Source organism: Seriola aureovittata, chromosome 1, assembly GCF_021018895.1.
Source record: "Seriola aureovittata isolate HTS-2021-v1 ecotype China chromosome 1, ASM2101889v1, whole genome shotgun sequence".
Lineage (NCBI taxonomy): Eukaryota > Metazoa > Chordata > Actinopteri > Carangiformes > Carangidae > Seriola > Seriola aureovittata.
Window position 1 is genome coordinate 30035701 of NC_079364.1, and position 21795 is coordinate 30057495.

At 43.5% G+C, this 21795-nt stretch overlaps 1 protein-coding gene and 1 long non-coding RNA gene across 3 annotated transcripts in view; one reads left to right on the top strand and one right to left on the bottom strand.

The window, feature by feature from the left end:
* LOC130169523 (uncharacterized) overlaps positions 1–744 on the bottom strand; it is a 27696-nt gene extending 26952 nt beyond the window's left edge. Inside the window, exons 1-2 of one of the 2 annotated variants that reach the window (XR_008827843.1) lie at positions 494–633; positions 238–334 (exon numbers count right to left, since the gene is read on the bottom strand). This is a non-coding gene — a long non-coding RNA (uncharacterized LOC130169523). Of the gene's footprint in view, positions 1–237 lie in introns of both variants that reach the window. The other variant, XR_008827844.1, reaches the window with a different exon arrangement.
* Positions 745–1302: 558 nt separating this feature from the next.
* The window catches only part of tshz3b (teashirt zinc finger homeobox 3b), a 41021-nt gene continuing 20528 nt past the window's right edge, over positions 1303–21795 (top strand). Inside the window, exons 1-2 of the mRNA XM_056376351.1 lie at positions 1303–1444; positions 1916–2424. Of these exons, the coding sequence (XP_056232326.1) occupies positions 2385–2424 (40 nt within the window). The 5' untranslated portion in view covers positions 1303–1444; positions 1916–2384. The remainder of the gene's footprint in view (positions 1445–1915; positions 2425–21795) is intronic.

The window sequence follows — 21795 nt, forward strand, 5'->3', positions numbered from 1 at the left end:
AACGGAGGAGTAACTGAGAGACTCTCCGGTTCACCAGGAGGAGCGACGCGGGGAGAAAACTGCTGAGGAGATCTGATTCCCTCGACGGAACCGACGGGAGAAAAAAAAAAAAGAAAAAAGAAAAAGAAGAAGCTGTTTCTCCTGCTTTTGACGAGCGTGAGAGACGAGGCGCAGCAGCACCACATCTGGCGCAGAGGAAGACAGGAGGAGAGAGAAAGACAGCCTTTGGCAACTCACCCTCAGTGCCCTCCCTTGTTCTTCCATTCCCTCTCCAAGAATCTTTTATCCTTTGTTTTCACCACCGTGAAGCCACGCGTTCCACTCCGAGGATTGCCTGAAAAACACAGGATCATATATTTTTTTTTTCATCCACTTCACCAACTCAGTTGAAGCCAAAAACTTTTATTCCTCACTGTAAAGAGAAAAAAAAGGAGCAACAGCATCTCCAGAAAATATCTGAATAACTTACACGTCAAGGTTTTTTAGAGCTTACCTGTAAAAGAAAAACTAAAAAGTACTTTATTCCATTCAGCGCCAAATAAAAGGGACATCGCTTTGCTGGTGGATTTTTGCGCTTCTCCGGTCACTTGAGGCGCAGGAAGGAGAGCGGAGCGCAGTGTTGGGAGACACATCTGATTCGCTGCGTGGCTGATTTAAATAGCTCCTATCAGGCCACGTAAAGAAAAAAAAGGGGGAGAAAAGTACCATCAGCGGCCAAGAAAGTGTTTGGCAGTGGTCGCTAGAGCTGGGCTGATCCGTGCGCTCCAGCAGAAGCCTGCATGCATGGGAGCAGCCTGAGCCCGTCATCTCCTCCTCCTCCTCCTCTTCCTCATGTACATTATTACAACAAGGGAGACCCAATCAAGCACGTATCTCATCGATTCACGCACACACACAGACACACACACACACACACTCCCACAGACACACACACACACACCTACACACACACACACACACACACACACACACACACACACACACACACAAACAGCCGTGCTCTAGCACGCGCGCCCGCTACTCGCACACGCGCGCGAACACGCATGCATACTGACTGAGTGACTTGCCCTCAGCGGATTTTTCAAAAGCGCTCTCGGACAAAATAACGTTAAGCCGTGCCAAGGCAGCAGGGGCAGCGTGTGGGCGACAGAGTCCCGGCCGTCACCTCCTCCTTTTTTTTTTTTACCTCCTCCTCCTCCTCTTCCTCTTTTTCTCCTCCGCTATCGGTCCTGAGAATTAACAAAACTGAAAAAGCCGCATGTGGCTTTTTTTTTCACCTCACCACCGACAGGACTTGCCAGAGGCGAATGGATTTTTATGAGATGGTTTGAGGCACGTTTCAGCTGGTCCACCTCTTGGCTTTGAATTGTGCGTGATTACCGGGAGAGAGAGGAGGGAAAGGCGAGAAGCTCATGGATCGGGCTGCGGAGGATCAGCCCGTAAAGTAAGTATGCATTTCCGTTCAAGATCACGCTGTCAGCCTGTGTGCGCGTGTGCTTGTGACTGATACTGTATATACGTGTGTGTTTTTGTTAGACTACCATGTGCCTGCATGTCTGCTCTCCTTCCCATCTGCAGTACGACTGATACATATTACAGCACATTTCAAAGCAGAGCCAAAGGCTCCCTGATTACCCCCGCTCGCTCGGAATAAACGGGGCTAGAATAAGGTGGTGAATGACAGAAAGAGTGAGAGGGGTAAGAGAGGCAAAGGGTGGAGGGGGGTGGTTGGTGGTGGTGGTGGGGGTAGAGAGAGGGAGGGAGAGAGAGACAGGGAGCTACGTGACGCCTATCAGCGGCGGAGAGGTTGAACCGTAGAGGAGGCGCAGGGCTTCAGTTGTGTCAGCTCTTGATGTGTTGTCCCCTTGTTTGCGGACTTTTGACTGACGCGATCATTTGGTTTTATCTCCTCAAGCTCGCCTGTTGCAGCCTCCGACGCCAAATAAAGAGGATCACACGGAGGCACAAGGCGCTTTTTTACCTCCCTTTTTCTGTTTTCCTACCGCGGAGCACCCCTTCTGTTCCTGCCCCTCACCGCGTCCATCCAAGTCGGAGCGGGCGAGAGAGAGCGACCGAGCGACCGACAGAGAGAGCAGTCAACCGGGGGAGTCACGCTGGTTCTCCCCCCTTCCCGACTCTCTCCCTCTCCTTTTTTTGAAATTATCCTCGCATCTACTGGCTACCCCCCCCCCCCCCTTGATTTCTTTTTTGTGTTCCAAAACTGCACATTCTCCTCCTCCCTATACACGCACCCTCCCCGATCTATGTGGGAGCCCTGAGAGCGCACCCAGGGGGCAAAACTGTGTATCAAAGCTCCGCGGATTCCCCAGGCAGTCTCGGATCACCGGGGCCAGAGAACTCCCTGCCGGGCCCCCGAAGCAGACATGCCGCGGAGGAAGCAGCAAGCGCCTCGGCGCGCCGCAGGTACGCACTGGCTTTGGTTTGCATGCAATTTACATCTCTCTCTCTCTCTCTCCTTCTCTCTCTCTCCCCCCGCGCTCTGTTTGTGCCCCCCCCCTCTCTCCCCTTCCTCCCCGCCTCCCCCATTCAGTTACTTTTCATTGATATTTCCCTCACCCTCATAGTAACATTTATGTAACTGCAACATCCTCTGTTGTATAGTTACTGTGAAGTAGGGAAAGCGCAACTGAACGCAACTTTTGCCCTCTGGTACCAGATGCTATAATTTCTGACATAATTATTACTATTATAATCAGATGGTGTGAAATACCAACCTCTATAACACCTTAGCAAGGATTTTTAGAATTTCAAAGACCCATAACAACATTTTTTTTATTTATTTATTTTTTTATTGAAGTCTTTTGGTAAACATCTCAAAGGTCATTGTTTTTCTGGTCTGTAGTAGAGATGAAATGATCAGTCGATTAGTTTATTAGTTGATTGATATTTTGATAATTAAAGCACTTTTCAAACAAATACATGAAAGCACATGCAGTTGTCAGCCACTTTCAGTGCAACTGTTTCCTGCTCCTCTTCGTTGCTGTTCATCACTGCAAACTGAATCATGTGAAGACGTCACCTGAGGCTTTGGAAAACTGATGGGATTTAAAAAAAATGTTTCATGATAAAAATAAAGAAAAAGAAAAGAATGTTCAGATTGATTGAGAGAGCAAATCATGATCAGTGTGTAGATTTTAAATATTTTTTACGTGCAGGCAAGTGATGAGAAGATTTAGTGGTGTGCAGGTGTGACCCAGTGGTCAGAGGGATCCGTCCTATTCCCTCTCAAACCAGGTCACAGGCCAGCCCTCCACAGACTGCTGCGTGCTTCCTATAGGAAAGAATGAGAGTTCTCCACTTGAAAAATCCTTTTCGGTTCTCGTTCTCTCCGTTTTCCCCTCGCCTCAGAGAACTTGCTCTTTGATAGATCTCTCTTTACCTCCTCTACCTCTTCACGCTGCCTCCTTCTCTCCCTCCTCCTCCTCCTCCTCCTCCTCCTCCTCCTTCTTCTTCTCCTTTGATTGTCGATATTGACTGTGGAATTAAGGATCTATAGTGGAGAGGTTTTGGTGGAAGCCTAGAGTCAGCTGACTGTCACGGAGGCCTTCGATGCTCGCCGATTTCTTTTGGGGGAAGTCTGAGGAAGTTTATTCTTTTGCCACATTAGTCTCATATGGTCACTACGCTTCTCTATTTTTTCTACTCTAATGCTTCTAATGTTGTGTGTGTGTGTGTGTGTGTGTGTGTGTGTGTTGGCCTCTCAGTGATACTATGACTACAGCAATTTGTAATATGTTTTGATCCACATTATTGGGTTTTAATTAACTTATTTAATTTTTTTCATATATTTTATCCCCGATATTCACTTAAAAACTATACTAATAGCTTCTTCTGTCAGTACTTTCTGTTTCTTTGAGATGTTGACATAGAAACCTCTCTGAAAATTTCCTCAGAGATTTACCACCCTTGTTTTTCATCAGGCTTCGGTCTGTTTTCTCTTTCCCCTTCACTTTCTGGGAAAACACTTTTCTTCTCGTCTTAAAGATTCTCTCACAGCCTGGTGAGGCAGTGTGTGTGTGTGTGTGTGTGTGTGTGTGTGTGTGTGTGTGTGTGTGTGCTGGAAGAGTGCTTTAATGGACAATTGCCATCTTTGATTTGATGCCTGATTGATCACCTGTCATCTGGCTGAGCCTTTGATCTGTTCATTCCCGATAAGTGTCAATAAATCACCCCTCCCTCCCTCTAGCCTTCCCCCTCTCTCTCTTTCTCTCTCTCTCTCTCTCTCTCCCTCGTTCACTCTGGTGGCAAAGCAGGGCCTGCTGAAGTCATGTCTGGCCTTGCAAACTTCTAGCCATCATTTAATTGCATCTTTGTGTTTTTTCCCTCCTTTTATTTGCTTAAATGTGCTACTTTTCTTTTTCTCTTTTCGCTTCAGATTTGATGTGAATAAAGAACCGAACTCAGCTTTTATTTCATCCGAAGTGAAGGGAGGCTTCTCAAAATTTTAGATTTTGAATTAATTAAAGAAATTAAACGATCCTCCATTTTTTATAGCTTTTTTTCTGTAGCATGTGGTCCTGTGGCTTTGAAACACTAATTACCATTCAAACTTATTACAGTGCGTTAGTGATGATTTATTCATGACCTTTAACATTTTATTTTAAGCCAAGCACACCCATGTTTGCAACTTTGTTTAACTCTTGAGCAAGTACAGTCTCCACAATATTTCCTACAGTCTAGCACACACACACACACACACACACACACACACACACACACAAACACACTACAATCTAACACATATAATTACATTGACGCAGTGGCGCATGCACACAAGACATGCTGCAATGACTTTATAGTACATATAAACAAGAGTGCTATACTTTTGGCGCATGCACACACACACACACACACACACACACAGAGTGGTGTGAAAAATGTAACTATTAGCCTAATCGTGAGGCGGAAGACTGGTTTGCTCCATCAGAAGGGCCCGTCAGAGAGACTTTGTTTCATATTTGATTTAATTGTCTGGCCTCTCACAGCCACATTCATCAATGGCCTTAATGGTCAATCAGAGGCTGGCAGAGAGAGAGAGAGAGAGTCTTATGTATTCTCAAACCAGGGCCTTACTTGATCAAATGTTTTAGCTAATGGACGCATTGGGTCCACGGGTGAATGGACGGGATAGATGGATGGATGGATGGATGGATGGATGGATGGATGGATGGATGGATACACGCGTAGTGGGATGACTGAGAGCCTTTTTATTCAGCTGGAACGAGCGAGCGAGTGAGTGAGCGAGTGAGTGCGCCGGCAGTGAGAGCTGGAGAGAAAATGAGGCATTTATTTCTTTGATGAGCGGAAGAGAACAAACACCAGGCAGGCAAAGTTTCATTCTACACTATTGGCAACTTCCTATTTTTTTTTTCTTATTTTTTTTTAACTCTTCATTCCTCCTCCTCCTCCCACCACCACCACCACCACCATCCCTTACTCCTTGCCTCCCTCACTCCTTCCCTGGCTCACAGCTGCAAGTTATAAGGTTGAGGAGAACTGCATGGCACACACAAAAAGTGATGACAAATTGATTGCGCCATAGCGATGGCAAGAGTTATGGGGAGGATGGCAAATGATAGGCCTTGATTAGGAACTGGGGGCAGGAGAAGGGGGAGGAAGAACGGGGGTGCCTGTGTTGTTTTGTTTTTTGTTTTTTTTCCCCCAACAGAAAAAGCTCTTCCCTTCTTTCACTTTTTCCTCCCTTTCATGTCACTGATTCGGCCTCCAGAAAACGAAGCGTTGCTGAAGCGTTTGCGGTGAAAGGCAGTGATTCGTTCAACCATCAAATTTGTTAAAATGACAGAAACTAGTAAATCTGGTTAAAGGTCAGAGAGCTTATTGAAAAGTTCCTTTGGAGCATTTCATGTGTTCTTAATTGTCAGAACAGACCATATGCAGATCCACTTGAACATGGCATCAACAGTCATCCCATCCAGACTCGTCCACAGGGCTCTGTTGTAGAGGAAGAACCGGTTCCTTTGAGTCGTCATCCGTCTCTATCGGTTACGATGATCCCACACTTTCTCCCTTCTTTCTTTTTCCAACAAACCTCTGCACTGCCCTCACCCCACCACCAGCCCCACGCACACACACTTCCCACTCCGACGACGCAGCGCACTCAGCCGTCTAAAAAGAGGAGTTGTTTTGCCAGCTTCATTAGCGTTCTCCTAATTAGCCGAGCATCTGATGGATCTCTGACAGGCCTAATGATTGGAGATGACAAGCTCCGCACACTGTCACGCTCGCCAATTAGGTCTGCAGCGTAGCTGGATGTAATCAACTTGATCTTACACCGTCCTCATTTGCCCCCCCCCCCCTGCCCTCTTTCACACCTCCCCCCCTCTTTTTTTTTTTTTTTTTTTCTTCCAACCCCACCACAGGTGAGGGTTTGGACGGTGGTGGTGGCGTGGTACGGGTATGAGTGGCGCTGGATCGTGGGTAGGAGGCTAATCCTGAAATTAGCGGTTGGGATTTTTCATGAACCGTACCAGAGCAATTGAAGGTGGTGACATTATGTGTGTTTATTTGAAAGAAAAAAAAAAATGTTCATGTACACATGTATACGTGCACACACAGAGCATTTTCGGAGGTATTTATTTTTTCAGTGCTCCTGACATCAGGAAAGGACAAAGCTCAGACGAGCAGCGGGCTTTTGTCTCTTGGCTTCAAAGCCAGGCTAGACCAAACAGATCATTGTTATAGGACAGGAAGCTTAAACATCAAACAGCAAGTATATTTTTTTACCTGCATTTTTTATTCCACTTACTTATATCCTCACATGTGGGACTACAAAGCTATTGTTTCAAAAGCTATGTCGGTTATGTAAAAAATGAAGGATGTTTAACAGTAAGTAGTAGCTGCATGGTGTTAACACAGCGTTTTGTATGTATGTGTGTGTATGTGTGTGTGTGTGTGTGTGTGTGTGTGTGTGGTGTGTGTGTGTGTGTGTGTGTGTGAAGGTGCATTGTCCTCCTATGAGCCAGCTGCAGATTGATGACGTTGACACTGGTCATTATTAGCTACTCAATGACACTTTCCCAGAGTGGGAGGATTTTTCACCCCAGTTGATTTTTCAGAAACACCTATCATCAGCACGGTGTCCAAAGAGGCTAAGCATGATTTATGTAAATATTAACATCAAGACAGATCTGGTTCTGTCCAACAGGAGATAGATGGCAGCCGCGGAGGAAAAGCAGCTGATTTCTGTGATTTCTCTGTCTCCGTGTGTGTGTGTGTGTGTGTGTGTGTGTGTGTGTGTGTGTTTGTACGTCTGTGAGCGTGTGTGTGTGTGTGTGTGATTGATTGTAGATGAGAGCGAGAGATTAATCACGCTTGATGTGTGTTAACGTTGCACTCGCGGTGGATCTAAGTCGAGATGCAGTGGCCCATTTAAATATACTCACTCACACACACACACACACACACACAGATTCACAGGAGGGCTGCGGTACGCTGGCACGCACTCACAATGCAGATACACACATGTTCACATTGTTCAGCAAACAGTTTGAGCAAGGATTTATAAGAGTACGGAGCATTTCCTGTTTTAAAATACACTGATTCTGAGAGGTGAGCGCAGCGTTAGAGACGCCGCATGTTGTAATACACTGGCACCTTATATCAGAAACCTGTACTCCTGTCCAGTGGATGGTAAGGTCTAATGAAAGAGGTTAATATAATAAAGCTTATTAACCGTGTTTAAAAAAAGATCTTGATAAATCTATTGATGATTCAGAGAGTTAGCTATGTTTAGCTATGAGTTATCTATGTCATCGCAGGCAGCCGTTGAATAGTATTGTTTATTATTATATCGTAAGTGTGTAACCTTGCTTTCTGTATATAATATTATTTTTTCGTTATGTCTAGCTCACTTGGTGTAGCAGAGATACATGAAACTGTATTTTTATTTTTAATAATTGTGACATTTGGATGAAATAGATCGCATTATCCAGGACGCCCTTTCCAGCCTCCAAAAGTTTTGAAACCTTAGATTTTTTTTTTTTTTTTTTTAGTCTTTATCCCTCTTCAACACTCCAAAGGTCACCTGGAAGTGACCTACAAGACGTGGTCAGAGAATTACTTGGAGTCCTTCAGTGAAAGATGAAATTCAGAGGTTACTCATCCTTGAAGCTGAAAGTTGTCCACTCCAATTTCTAATGAAGTGGACGTATTTAAATAGCAGCACTTGAGCCGTTTTTTTTTTTTTTTTTCATCTGCAGTCCATTAATCTGATAGGTGGTGGTCCTTTTTATGATCAGCCTCTGACTACTTCCCACCTGACTTCAACATATTCTTTTTTTTTTTTTTTAAATGCATTTATCAGATCTCAGACGGATCAGATTTGGATTCTCTTTGAAATGGAATGTAAGAGGTCTAATTCTTTTCTTTAACATGACGTATTTTCATGTGTGGAACAGGAAAGCGGGATATGAAACATTCACCACTGCCCTCACTAGCCCGCCTCTGACTAAAACTTACCATGTTTCCTAACTTCTGCATGTGTGCTAAGCTGACAACACTTTCTGTTCCAGTCAGTGTCGGCGTCCCAGTCTCAGTCCTGCTCCCTGCATTACTTTGTGCAGAGTGAGTCTTTCCCAGGCAGCTAACTGACATTGTGATTAGTTATGGCCTTCCTCTGCTTTTCTCAGTGCTCCTGCCCCACTACGCTCTGCCACAATGAACCGAGAGAGAGAGAGAGAGAGAGAGAGAGAATATATAAAGTGGGAGAACTGTTGCATAGTTAAATATTCTATCATAGGGAAAGACAGAAAGGGAATGAGATTGTAAAAAAGATTATGAGCACAGGCAGGAGAAAGTAGAAGTGAATGAAAAAGCAAGCAAGTAGACAAATGACAATCATAGAGAGAGAGAGGGAGAGAGAGAGAGGGAGGGTGGGAGGGAGGGAGAGGGAGGGATGGAAGGAGGGGAGCTCGAGCTTCCTTGAGGATAAGTGGCTGATGGTTTATAAACAGTGTTTCTTTTCCTCCCTCTCCCAGAATCTTCCGTCATGGCTCCCATTAGGTTGACAGCTGTCAATTAGAGCTCCCTTGGTCTGGCGCACTGCACTTTATTGCAGGCAGTTGATGCTGTCATTTCGCTCCCAGTTTTGCCTTGAGCGTTATCACGAGCGCTCAAACAGTCAATAGCTGATGCATCAGCAGTTATTTCTTAAATTGGCTCACAAGGCTGCATCCTGCATCACACACCCCCCCACCCCCCACCCCCCACCCCATCCCCCTCAACCATTCTTCTCCCTCTCTCCTCTGTCTATCCCCTCCCTGTTCTCTCCTCTTTCTCCCTAAAGATTATTTTGTGAGGAGGGAGCATATAGAGGGGTTGGTGTGAGGACTGCAAAGAGAGAGTTGCAGAGCACAGAACACATGCATACTGAGACAGGAGATATGCATCTGTGTGTAAAATACGTATATTTTTTTCCTTTTTAGATTTTATAAGGATGATTAGAAATGAAGGTTTATTAAAGATACGTACTTTTTGGGACATTCATTCTTAATAATGGCTTTATACATGTAACAAACAAGTCAGCAAATTCCTTAAAATAGCCGTGAGCTAAGTATTCTGACTGCGATTAAAGTCACTGATACTTGTGCAAAGCAAAAGTTTTTATATGTTACATGATCATAGAATATATTCACTGAAATGCAGGGAGGCGTAGTCACGAGCCTGTGCTAAAAAAAGGCCAGTGTGCAATAAAGACGAGAATTAATAAAAGAAACGTGTATAATTTGTGGATGGGCAGTGTATAAAAACATTTCACAGTTATAAGGAAAACGCTGTGGAAATATATAAGATATGGTTTGAATATTCAATGAGGTCGACTGATTTAATTATGTGAAGATACAGAATAAGAGTCATGGTCTGTACTTCGAAACAAATAAAAAATAAAAAACTTGTGTAACTGTAATAGACTTCAAACATTCCTGTAATAATCCTAAATCAGCTAAATCAACCAGCAGCCCCTCGTTCTAAGGTCTGATTGGCTGACGGGCCTGCACCGAGGCACCCTGGGAAAACGGCCAAAGCAGGAATTGGAGTGAAGAGAGTGAGATCTCCCTGTACACACACACACACACACACACACACACACACATTTCCTGTGCTGACACAAGGCAGATACACATGTATTCACACGCTACAATCCTATGGCAGTTTATAGACCCGATCTGCTGTAGCCTATTGTGAAACAATGCTCATGGGGTGGTCTGCTCTCCTGGCCACAGGCTCCAAAAAAAAGAAAAAAACTGGGTGTAAATGACGGCTTCAGTCATTTTTAAAAATGTGGAGAAACATGTGAGAGAAACTTTTACTAGTCAGTCTAGTTCTGTTTCCATCAGCACGAGTGGCTTCTGTTTATGGTTAGCTATATTTTTTTATAGCATGTACAGCCTGTTGTACTTCCTATCATGTTCAGGAGACAGGGATAATGTGTGTGTGTGTGTGTGTGTGTGTGTGTAATAGGGGCTCATGGAGTGTAGGGAACTGCAGGCCCAGTAGGGGGATGAGACAGTGTCAAAACAAGGTGTGTGTCTGTGTGTGTGTGTGTGTGTGTGTGTGTGTGTGTGTGTGTGTGTGTGTGTCTTTTGAGTGTCATCTGGGCTTGGCTCCAGGTCTGGGTTTCTTCTTACCCTCAGTGGGGGTTGCCTTTATGTCTGCAAAGTGTGTGTATGAGTGTGTTTGTGTGCACGCTCACACAATCAGGGCCATTCGCTTCCCTTTTCCCACGGAGGCTTTGGCTGTACCTAGTCAAGACTGGCAGCCATCAGTCTCGTGTGTGTGTGTGTGTGTGTGTGTGTGTGTGTGTGAGAGAGAGCGAGAAAGAGAGAGGGAGAGAGACGGTGGCTGTGATAAAAGGCAGGGGAGCCAGTGAGGACCCGTCTCAGGCCCTGGTAATCAGGGCCAGCCTGAGCTGACATCCTTCTCAAGCTGACAGCGTCTTCCTCTGCTCCTCTCTCCTCATACACACACACACACACACACACACACACTTGGCTGAGTGGTCACCACTCAGTCACTGCCAAAAGACAGTCTGACATGCCTTTAGCCCTCCTATTCTTCCTACTTATTTCATGTTCTGATCAGTTTCAGATGCTGGGAATTATATCCTTACCCTCCACAACCACTACCACCCGCTGTGTGTCCACGTGTGTCTGAAGGTCTGCGTGCAGGAAATGCATGGTTTGATATGGTCTGATCTTACAAGGGTGTGGTAGGAAACGTGTGTGTATAAACCAGCGTAGTCACTCTCACACACACACACACACACACACACACGCGCGTGTGGTTCTGTCTATTTTGTGTGTGGTCTCAAACAGGGTTAAGAGCAAAGAGGCAGGTGAGATGAGAGAGAGAGGGAGAGAGAGAGTCGGCCATGCTGAAAAGAGAGAGAAAAGTGAGAGAGATGAGAGGAGTGGGGAAGAAGGCTGTTTTATTTTATACTGCGAGGGCCTGTTGCTAATTAATGTTTCTTGGTCGGTTTCTGTCGGAGCTGAGTAATGTTTTTGATCTTTATGCCTGATAACTGCATACCTAATGAGATTTCAAAGCTGGTGGAGATGGGAGTTGCTGCTCCCTGCAATTATTGACAGATGCCTTTTCTCCGCCACTGGCTGCCGCACCATAAATCCTTCCTCAGTAATGAGCTTGAGAAGTGCCACCCTGCCAGGGAGCTAATGAAACCGAGCAAGGGGGGCCGCCTGCGTGTGTGTGTGTGTGTGTGTGTGTGTGCATGCGTGCAAAAGAGTGCATCACACTCCTCTGACACATTTTTTTCTCTTTAAATGCACTCTGCAGATGTCAGCCACCTCGCCTGCTAACGACAAAGAGAGAAAAGAGGCAGGAGAAAGATAGTCGGCGAGGAAGATTGGAAAAAAGAAAAAAGAAAAAGAAATACAAAGCAGAAGCCTCTCTCTGTTTCTCCACTTTATGAGAAGTTTCAGGGTGGTGCTAAGGGGGGGGGGGGCTCAGGTTACAGCCCCATGTTAAGGCTATTTGTCTAGGTTTGGCTGTTTTATTTGAAATACTAGTATCTCTGTTGCCAAACGGGACTGTGATTGATATCGTCGCGCCCCCCTCTCGTCGCTCGCCTGCCCACAACCAGCAGTTGATTCTCTCTCTCCTTTTTCTTCTTCTTTTTCTTTTTTCCTCGATGAACTCTTCCTCTCTATAACTCAGCCAGGGAAAGCAAAAGGAGCTTGAAAAAAAAAAAAAAAAGAAAAGAAAAGAAAAAGGCATGTGAAGAAAGAGAGAGCAGGAGGGGAAAAAGGAGAAGCTGAGAAGGAAAAAGAGGGGCTACCTTTTCCTTGCCCCAAACACGTTCACCCAGACTGAATCTCTGCTGCAGGTTTGAGCGCGTTGTATTTGCGTGCACGCATTAAAACATGTGCATTTGTGTGGCGTGTTTAAAGCGTATGCGCCGATGAGTGCGTGCGTTTGGAGGCTTCCAGAAAACCAGAGGAGGAGAGCAGCGAGTAGACGAGCACCGTCTCGCTGCCAAACAGTCGATTTCCCCCTCTCATTGTCCCCACCATACATCACAGACCCACCCTTCTCTCCTGACACAATGACGTGTGTCATTTATCAAACGGGGCTTTGCCAGGGCCTCACATGTGTGTGTGGGAAAGCATAGAGGTGTGTGTGTGTGTGTGTGTTTGTGTGTGTTTGTGTGTGTGTGTATATGAGCACATATGTGTGTTTCAGTGTTTAGGGGGAGTCCTTCCTTCTGCCTCTGAGGTCCTCCTGGGGAAGGAGGGAGGGAGTGAGGGATGAAGAGAGAGAAAAACAGAAAGAGGGGGATCAGTGGTGCTGAATGAGTGAGTGAGTGTGTGTGTGAGAAGTTGGGGGAGTGGAGGCGGAAATCGGCCGGACTAGTTCCACTAATGTTTTGGCTCGGCTACTCTCCAACCACCCCACACCCCCCACCTCCCCGTGCATGATCAGGAGGGAAAACTGCGTGTGGATGTGATGTTGATAAAGCAACTTTAAATAGTATTTTACACACAATTACTCACATATCACATGATAGATAAGTATAGATTGTGAATCATACCTCCATTAATCTCCCTGCTGCATATGCAGACATGCATATGTGTTTGTGTGTCATTAACAACCTGTGTTTGTCTCTCTCCCGTGTTCATGTGTTAAGGGGGTTTCTCGCAGGCTTGTATCAGTCACAATGTCTTATCTAATGTGTACACGCACACACACACAGACACACACACACACAACACACGTATACGTACAGAACCACTCACAAGGCTCTCCCAGGGGTTTGGGCAGTGCAGTCTCTCACTTCACTTTTCCCTGATTCAAAGGGAGGCTCTATAGAAGATGGATGCTCCTTAAAAAAAGAGCCTGTTGATGGATATGAATCTGGCCCTGCCATTCATCACTGCTATATTATTTAGACTGGATCACTACAGAGCTGTAACCTGAGCTACAGTTACGCGTGCATGTGTGTGTGTGTGTGTGTGTGTCTGAGAGGAAGGACATGGCAGGTGAAGGAGAGGAATGGGGGAGGGAGGAAGAGGGGACAGTCGGGGTCTCAACAAAGGAAGGGGAAGAAGAAGAACAGGGAGGAAGGAGGAGGAGGAGGAGAAGAAGAAGTGAGCAAAACTGTGCAAGCGATTACAAAAAAACGACACAAGAGAGAGAGATTAAAGGTGTAAACACTAACCAGGGTGGTGGAATGTCAAAGGCTGGAGTTGATGATGGATGTTAACACACAACTCTCTTCTGTCTGTCCTCTCACAAGGCAACGTAGGTTCATACGCACAATTAAACTCTGATTACTTAAAGGAATCAGATTCAGGAAGCTTTTACATAACTTCTATTATAAAGTATGTTCATGATGAGAAACAGTATTAACAACAACAATATTGCACATTAAAGTTGTAGTAGTTGTAGAAGTTGACTCAGCTCCCCCATACATGATGCATGGAGTAAAAAATGATGCTATCTCTGGTTCTGTTCTTTTTTTTTTTTTCTAACTGTCGGCCGTGGCTCAGGTGGTAGAGCAGGTCATCAGAAGGTCGGGGGTTTGATCTCACGCTCCTCCAGTACGCCCGTCGAAGTGTCTTTGGGCAAGTGTGTGTAAAGCGCTTTGAGTGCGGGTTACAACTAGAAGAAGAGCTTGATAAATGCAGTTTATTTACCATTTATAGGAGTGCAATGCTGAATTGGTGCGGTACTCTTTTAAAACAAGTGGGCACCATGTTCTAAAATGGTTCCCGTTCATTCCGATGGAAGTTGCTCTTTTGGAGTTTTTCAGCCTTCCTCTGTAAACAGGCCTCCCCGGGCTGAGCTGGCTGACGTCTCGCCAGCTTCACACACACACGAATGGCTTGAGTTTGAATGAGTTTAGTTTAATGATGCAGCTTTTTTGAGACTTCTTTTTAAGTTGTCGTCGGGCCAAATGAATCAAATTCTGATATACCGGTGTCTTTTGTCATGACTGTAAACTGGAACACAGTTTATTTGGTCCCAAAAAGTGTCACAGCAGCAGAAGCAGTTCAGACTGCGTCAAACTCACCTCACACCCTCGCAGCCCAGTGCTGCTCCTGGTGGCTTTCATGCATTCCTTTAATTATTAGGTCTAAAGGAGGCAATGAATGAACTCGTCTAAAAACAAGTTTTGGTGAGTTTTAGGTTTAACATAAATACGAACGTCCTCATGAACGAACATGAAGGCCTCACTGCTCACACACCACTGGAGATATTAGATCCCGCTCTTCTGACCAGAGCTGGAGCCTAGTTTATGCAGATACTCCTGCTCAGCCCTTCATGTGCATGTAGTAAATAACTCAAGCTTCTGCAGTCTGTAGAAAAGATGGGAATATCCCCCAAGTTTTATGGAGTGGAAGGAATATCTGGAAGAAAATGACCTGTCACTTTACATATAACATATTTAAATATTCAAATAAATTAAGTTCAAACAAATGTAAAGTTCATAATGTAAAACACCATTTGTGTTATTCTGATGACGCTGCGGCAGGTGGTGCTTGCAGTACAAAGTTGCAGTACAAAAGTCATAACTAACACCAACTGTGTATGTTGCTTTCATGTTTAGGTTTTACAGTGCAATACATACAGTCACAGTTTGGCCACCGTCACAGATACAGTGTCACCAGCTTGAACAGATCAGGCTGCAGTGAAGTGTAACGTTTATTTATTTATCGATTTTATTTATATTTTATTTTTTATGCCACAATCTGGATTATATATGCCATTTGATATGGAACTGATCTAATGGACTGACATCGTATTTCTATAATCACAATTTTAATTTTGTCTTTTCGGCCTCCCACTCATTACTGAGAGAATTGAAAACCTTATTGATTATCGGATGTGTCTTCTGAGCGGGTCTTGCTGGGATAAATCCATAAAACAATAAGATATGTAAAATTAAAGACAGGAAGTGAAAGAGGAGCGAACAACAACAATTCTCCAAACTCCTTCCACGTGTGTGTAACCATTTTAAATAACATGGCATGTTCACCCCCCCCCACTTCCTTTCCTTTCCCTCGTTCCCTCTCCTCCATCTCTCTCACTCTTCCCTGGTTTCTGTTGCACCAAGGCAGATGTGGTGATTTATTGTGGCCATCCATCTCTCGTACTCATCCATCACCGGCCGGTTGCTAGGCGATCATGGCAGCAGCTGTTTGCTTTTGAGTTCGACAGAGGGGCCGTCAGTCAGCGGCGGCAGGTGAAAAGCATTACGAACGCGCCGTTGTCACGCCGAATAATTAATCAAAGGAGAGAAAGATAATTAAAAAGATATGACCCTCGCTGGTTCTTGGTCCTGGGTTTGCCCAGGAAGAGAGAAGGGGAGGGGGGGGGGGGGGGGGGGTAAAATAGAAAAGGTGACTGCTATTTTTTTTTTTGCAGTAACTTTGGACCTCAAACATTCAGAGGTACAGCACATGGAGGAGTGCGATGAGTGAGTGCTAATAAAACAAGCTCTCCTGTTAGTCACTGGCTCTGCTCTAATTAATTAGGAGGAGATCTGCTGGAAAAAAGGAGTGAAAGGATTTTTTTTTTTTTTTTTTTTAAAAGGCAGAAAGAGCTTCTTCAAACTAGTGTGGATTCATCTGACACCTCCAGTCACACTTACGCAGCTATATGCTGAGACCAGACTGAGTGATAACCACCTGCTCTGTCACTGTTTCAAACATGACTTATTTTTGGCATATTGAGGGTTTTTTTTTGGAAAGTTTTACCATAAGGAGAAGAAAAGATGAGTATGACGTGACAGGAGTGTGATGTCTGATTAAGCCAGATAAAACCACTAAGGTTACAGTATGCTTGAAATGCCCCCCCCCCCCCCCCCCCCCCCTTCCCCTGACACCTTTTTGATGATTTGACAAAGTGGCAAATGTCTTTGAGGAGAGACTGTCCGAAAGCGTGCGCCCTCCTTCCTCATTTAAAAAATCACGTCTCCCAGTGCACATATCATAGAACATTGTACCTGTTGGTTTCCTCCTTTCTGCTCTTCTCTGATGTCATGTTTTCAACTTTTGTAGCTGTAATCGCTTCTGTCTAAAAATCATGGCAAGATACTGAACCCCAAATTGCCCCCGATGTATAATCGGTGTGTGTGTGTGTGTGTGTGTGTGTGTGTGTGGTAGAAAAGCGCTATATGTGCATGAAAAAGCACTGTGTGAATGTGGCTTCCATTCAAAAGCGCTTCAAGTGGTCGATAAGTAAAATCCGTTTACCATATAACTGGTTGGCATCTTGGAGCAGTAGCTCCACAACTTGACTGGCCTGAGTCTGTCAAGCTGGTGATGTTAGCTTGTATCTTTTTTTGAAAAAACAAAATTTAGTCCTATAAAAGCTTTACATTACATAAAAAAGATTATATAATAAGGATGGATTTTTAGTAGTTTCTGAAACTCTAAAGATAAGTTTGAATTCTCGCATGGAGAAAACCCAGAAATTCTTTTCTATTAGTACCAAAACTTTCACAATAAACTTCAGAAAATCAGAAGTATGCTGTAGTGTATTTTCTTAATAACACACATGAACATTTTTGTGTAAATATGTAGATAAAGTTAGTTAGGAAATGTGCTCAAGAAAAATTCATTTTAACTGTATTCCTCCATTACTGTGTAAGGACATAGGTCGTATCCTTCAGGCGTGAGTTTCACTTAAAAGCATCATTAGTATAGAACATGATATTTGTTTATTCATGAGTAACACTGTGGTCAAAACATAAGTGATTTTTTTAGTTAGCTTTTAGAGATATAGCATTAACCTGAAAACCTTATTTCCAAAAGAGACTCATTTCAGTAGAAATGAAAGAAGGCACATTTTTATCATCAATCAAAGTGTGTTTCTGGTGTGTGTGTGTGTGTGTGTGTGTGTGTGTTCATGTGTACACTTTGCTTGCACGCTCATCTCAGCCTTCATATGTGCATTTACATCAGTGGTGAAGTATTAGACAGGATCTCTAGCCTTCTCCTCTGTGTCACATCTTTGATCTCCCCAAGCCGGGTCCCCGTGTGTTTTGACATCCCTCATTTTCTCACCACCATTTATTATCTGGAGTTTATACAGAGCTAGCACACCGATGGAACCAAATGTTCTGTACACACAACCAGCCAGACTTTGAGACATAACAACAGCATGGGAGAGAAATACACAGACGGAGAGAAACAGACAGAGAGACAAACAGGAAGACACAAAGAGATTATCTTGTATTTCACATATCCAGCTCATTTTAGGATGGGTCTGGAAGGGTCTCACTGCACTGAAGATCATTTATATTTCATGTAAGATTTTTTTTTCAGAATTAGCTACAAGACCTTAATTGAAAAAAGATGTTGTCTTAGATCAGGTACCTCGAGTACACCTCCAAGAGATCAGTTTAAAATCACACAGTCTCTGACATCACTGTGTGAAATATCTCTAGAATATATAATGATCTATGAAAACATCTTATAGTTTAGACTTTTAGAATTATACAGAAGAAAATGAAAGGTACGCTTCACCCAGAAATGATAATCTTCATATCAGATACTAACCATGTTTTACTTTGAATGGCAGATAAAAGGTGTGTATTATGATGCATAGTTACGGGACATAGTTAGCGACCGTAGTAATTATGACGTCATTAGGGGAGTAAGTCAGGTGACTTGGTAGATACATTAGAAGGAGGGTGGGGTGGGAAGAACCTTAAGGAAGCACTCGTTTTAACAATGAACCAAATCAAACCGTGACCGTACCACAACCTTAACTGCTGTTGTTATTGCTACCACAAAGGTCTCCTGCTAGTACGCTCCTACCAGTTTGTTACCATGACGACGAAGGTTCGGCATGTCTGCTGCTGGTATGCTCCTACAGGTCGTATTAGTGATACCATGACGATGAAGGTTCAACATTTTTGGTGCTAGTATGCTCCTACAGGTTGTATTATTGTTACCATGACGACAAAGATTCGGCGTGCCTGCTGCTGGTACTCCCATGGGTCATATACAAAGGGTAGGGACAATCGACTTATATGGTGGTGTCGGTTGGAGGACTCACTGGTATTAGAGGTTGTTTATAGCTTTAATGTTGCTAGGCTAGCTAGTTTCTATCTGTCAGTTTGTTAGCATCAAAAGCGCCCAGCAGGTGCAGTTTAATTTACAGGGTTGTTCTTCTGATTAAAGTTACCTGTTGCTTTAGAATGAAAGAAATAAATCCCTAAAGAATGAAAAGCAGAAAGTTTCTCGTGATATTTTTAGTGTAGCAGTGGGCCAGGGACAGAATCATCTGTTGAGTGGCCAAGAATCAAGCTGACAGAGAACATCTGTGGTCCGAGAAAAGAAAACTTACACAAACTTAACAGGGTAGTTAAGAATAAAAAAAAAAAACAACAAAGAAAAGAATATTATCAGAGCTGTAATTGAGCTGAAAGTTTTGGAAACTACCACACAGTCATCATTCTCTTTAAGACGGTAAAATGGAATATGAAAGACCAGTCAGCTTTCATCTTCACTGTGTCTTATTTACTGCTAAATAACTCCATTTATTTTTGATTTTTCTTTTTTTTCTGGGTTATTTTGTTATTATTGATTTCCAATGCTGTACAAGTTTGAGAAGACTTTTTTAAAATGTGTGTGTGTGTGTGTGTGTGTGTGTGTTTTTTTTAGCTCTTATCACTCCACACTGAATTCTGTGATGTACTGGAATGACCACATTGACCTGGGAGTGTGGAATAAATGACTAAACATATATTTAGGTAAAGTGATTAGGCTGCTTTCTGTAACACAAAATGCAGTTCTAACATAGTTTGCAGTGCAGATGAAGACAGATAGTTAGACTAAACAGATTGACAGATACTTACCCAGGTAGTTAGGAATGTATGTAGCTATAGCTATGTGTAGCTATAGAAATACACAGACGGGTGGAGGGAGACGGAGAGAGCAGCAGCAGAGATGGAGGCAGCAGACAGAGCATCAGTCAGCATTTAACATTTTGCTTTCTACCTTTTCTGGCTCTCTTCCAGGAATGATTTAGCCTGAAGCCTTGCCCCAGGTTATAACCAGTCTCAGTCTCTCTCTCTCTCTCTCTCTCTCTCTCTCTCTCTCCTTCTCTCACTCACACACACACACACACACAGAAATGACACAGAAATGAAAGTCTCTGTTTTGATTGAACTAAATGAAAGAACACGGGCTATTTAAAGGCACATTGGCATCACAGAATCACGAGCAAATCCACCGTGGGGATGAGCAGAAAGAGAAGGGAGGGGCGTGTAAGTGTGTGTGCCTTTCATTAGCACTTATAACCTAGTCAATAGACACTTGATTGGCTAACATGTAGCTATTGATTCATTGACCAGTATAAGCTAGGGTGTTAAACAACCTCACCATACACAGATACACTGCTACTGTATGAGTTAGATCTACATTTACAAGGCCTGAAACAGAATACATTTTCAATGATGTCTTCCATTTAGTCTGAATTTTTAATTCTAACCCTGAATGAAATTGAATCTGGGTGTGCTAAAACCAAAACGGGAAGGGGGGGGGCTGTATTTCTGAGAAATCTATTAATTGCTGAGCATTCCTGGACTCTAACCAGTCATGATTAAAAAAAAAAAAAAAGTCTCAGTATTTTGTGTTAAATAACTCCCTTATGTCATATGGGCTTCATTTCACTTGGCTGTGCTATATGAATGATCACCACATGGTTTAAGCCAAAACAACCATTACATATCTCAGTCAAGAATTTTGGAGATTAAGACTGATAGATTCAGTCCACTCTGACCTCCATCGTTGGAAGATGAAGCTGCGTCAAAAAATTTAATAGAACTAATTTTTGGACTCAAACGCGCTGTGAAATGTTGAAATTGAAATTGAGAAGTATCCAGAGGCTTTGACCTACAAGCTTGGTAACTTCAATGAGGATGTAAATAAGTATTAAAATGAATGAGCATTGAATGTGAGATAGTTTTGTTTGCATAAAATCAAAAATGCCCAGCACTTATTGAAAGATAGAGGCTGCGTCAAACCATGTTTCTTTAAGTTCAGTTTTAAATGAAACATCTAAATCATCAACATCTGTAACATGATATGGGAAAATACAGTGCAACACTAATCATGTAATTTCTTTGCATCCCTTCAATTTGAGCTCATTCAAAACCCCAAATTGTCTCCTTTTGGTGCTTGTGCATTTTTCAAAAGTTGCCTGGTCAAATATGTCAGTATCTCTTTAGATTAATGCGACGCAATGTTTTGTTCCCGGTGCCCCGGGGTGATCGGGTACAAATCCAGGTTGTTTTTTGTTTTTGATGCGATAAAAAAGTTCCTTCACCCCTATAACTGAGCTAAGAGCTCACAAGGGTTTGAAGTAGTTTTCTAAATAAATGTAGGTATGAACTGATTTTTATAATCATTTTATCAGCATCGTTGTCTCAGAGTGGCAGTGGCTGTGTGTGTGTGTGTGTGTGTGTGTGTGTGTGTGCGCGCACTAGTCTCTTCCTGTCAAAGAGGAAACAAAGTTAGACATAGTCCTAACAAGACTCAGTGTTTGTGGATTCCATAGACCTTATACAAATGCAGACCAGCACACACACACACACACACACACGATTACACATGTACAAAAACACATCTTACTGACAGAAGAGTGTCTGCATGTGCGTGTGTACCGTGTGTCTGTGTGTGTGTGTGTGGGAGTTATGTTGTAAATCACACTAATCAATTGTGGCCTGTGTCAAGGCATGCCAGACAAGGCGAACGGTCTGTTTTACATTGGGGGGGGATGTGTGTGTGTGTGTGTGTGTGCAGCTGTCACATGATGTCCTGCACACAGCTGTCACAAATCACAGTTATGTGTCTCCTGCACCACAGTTACTGTATCTATCATGTTAGTGTGTGTGTGTGTGTGTGTGAGATGTACAAAGCTGAAACATGGAGAATCTTCATGATACAGGGCAGCGGTGAAATGGTTTGATGTACGAGGCTGAATTGGTCTTTTTTTTAAACTTTTTTTTTTTTTTTACGTTTTACGATTCACATCCGATCACAGTCTGTTTATCGTCAGTCAGGGTTGAAAGACTTGCTCAAGGGTTCATTGGCAGGGATGAGACATTGGCAGTCAAACGTGTATCGTAACCACCATCTTCCACACACACACACACACACACACACACACACACACACACACACACACACACACACAATGCATCACACATCAGTTATATCTTTTAGGCTGCAGAAGAAAGGGCTTGAAAATATTCAAATATTATTTTTTTTATATTAATACATTAAT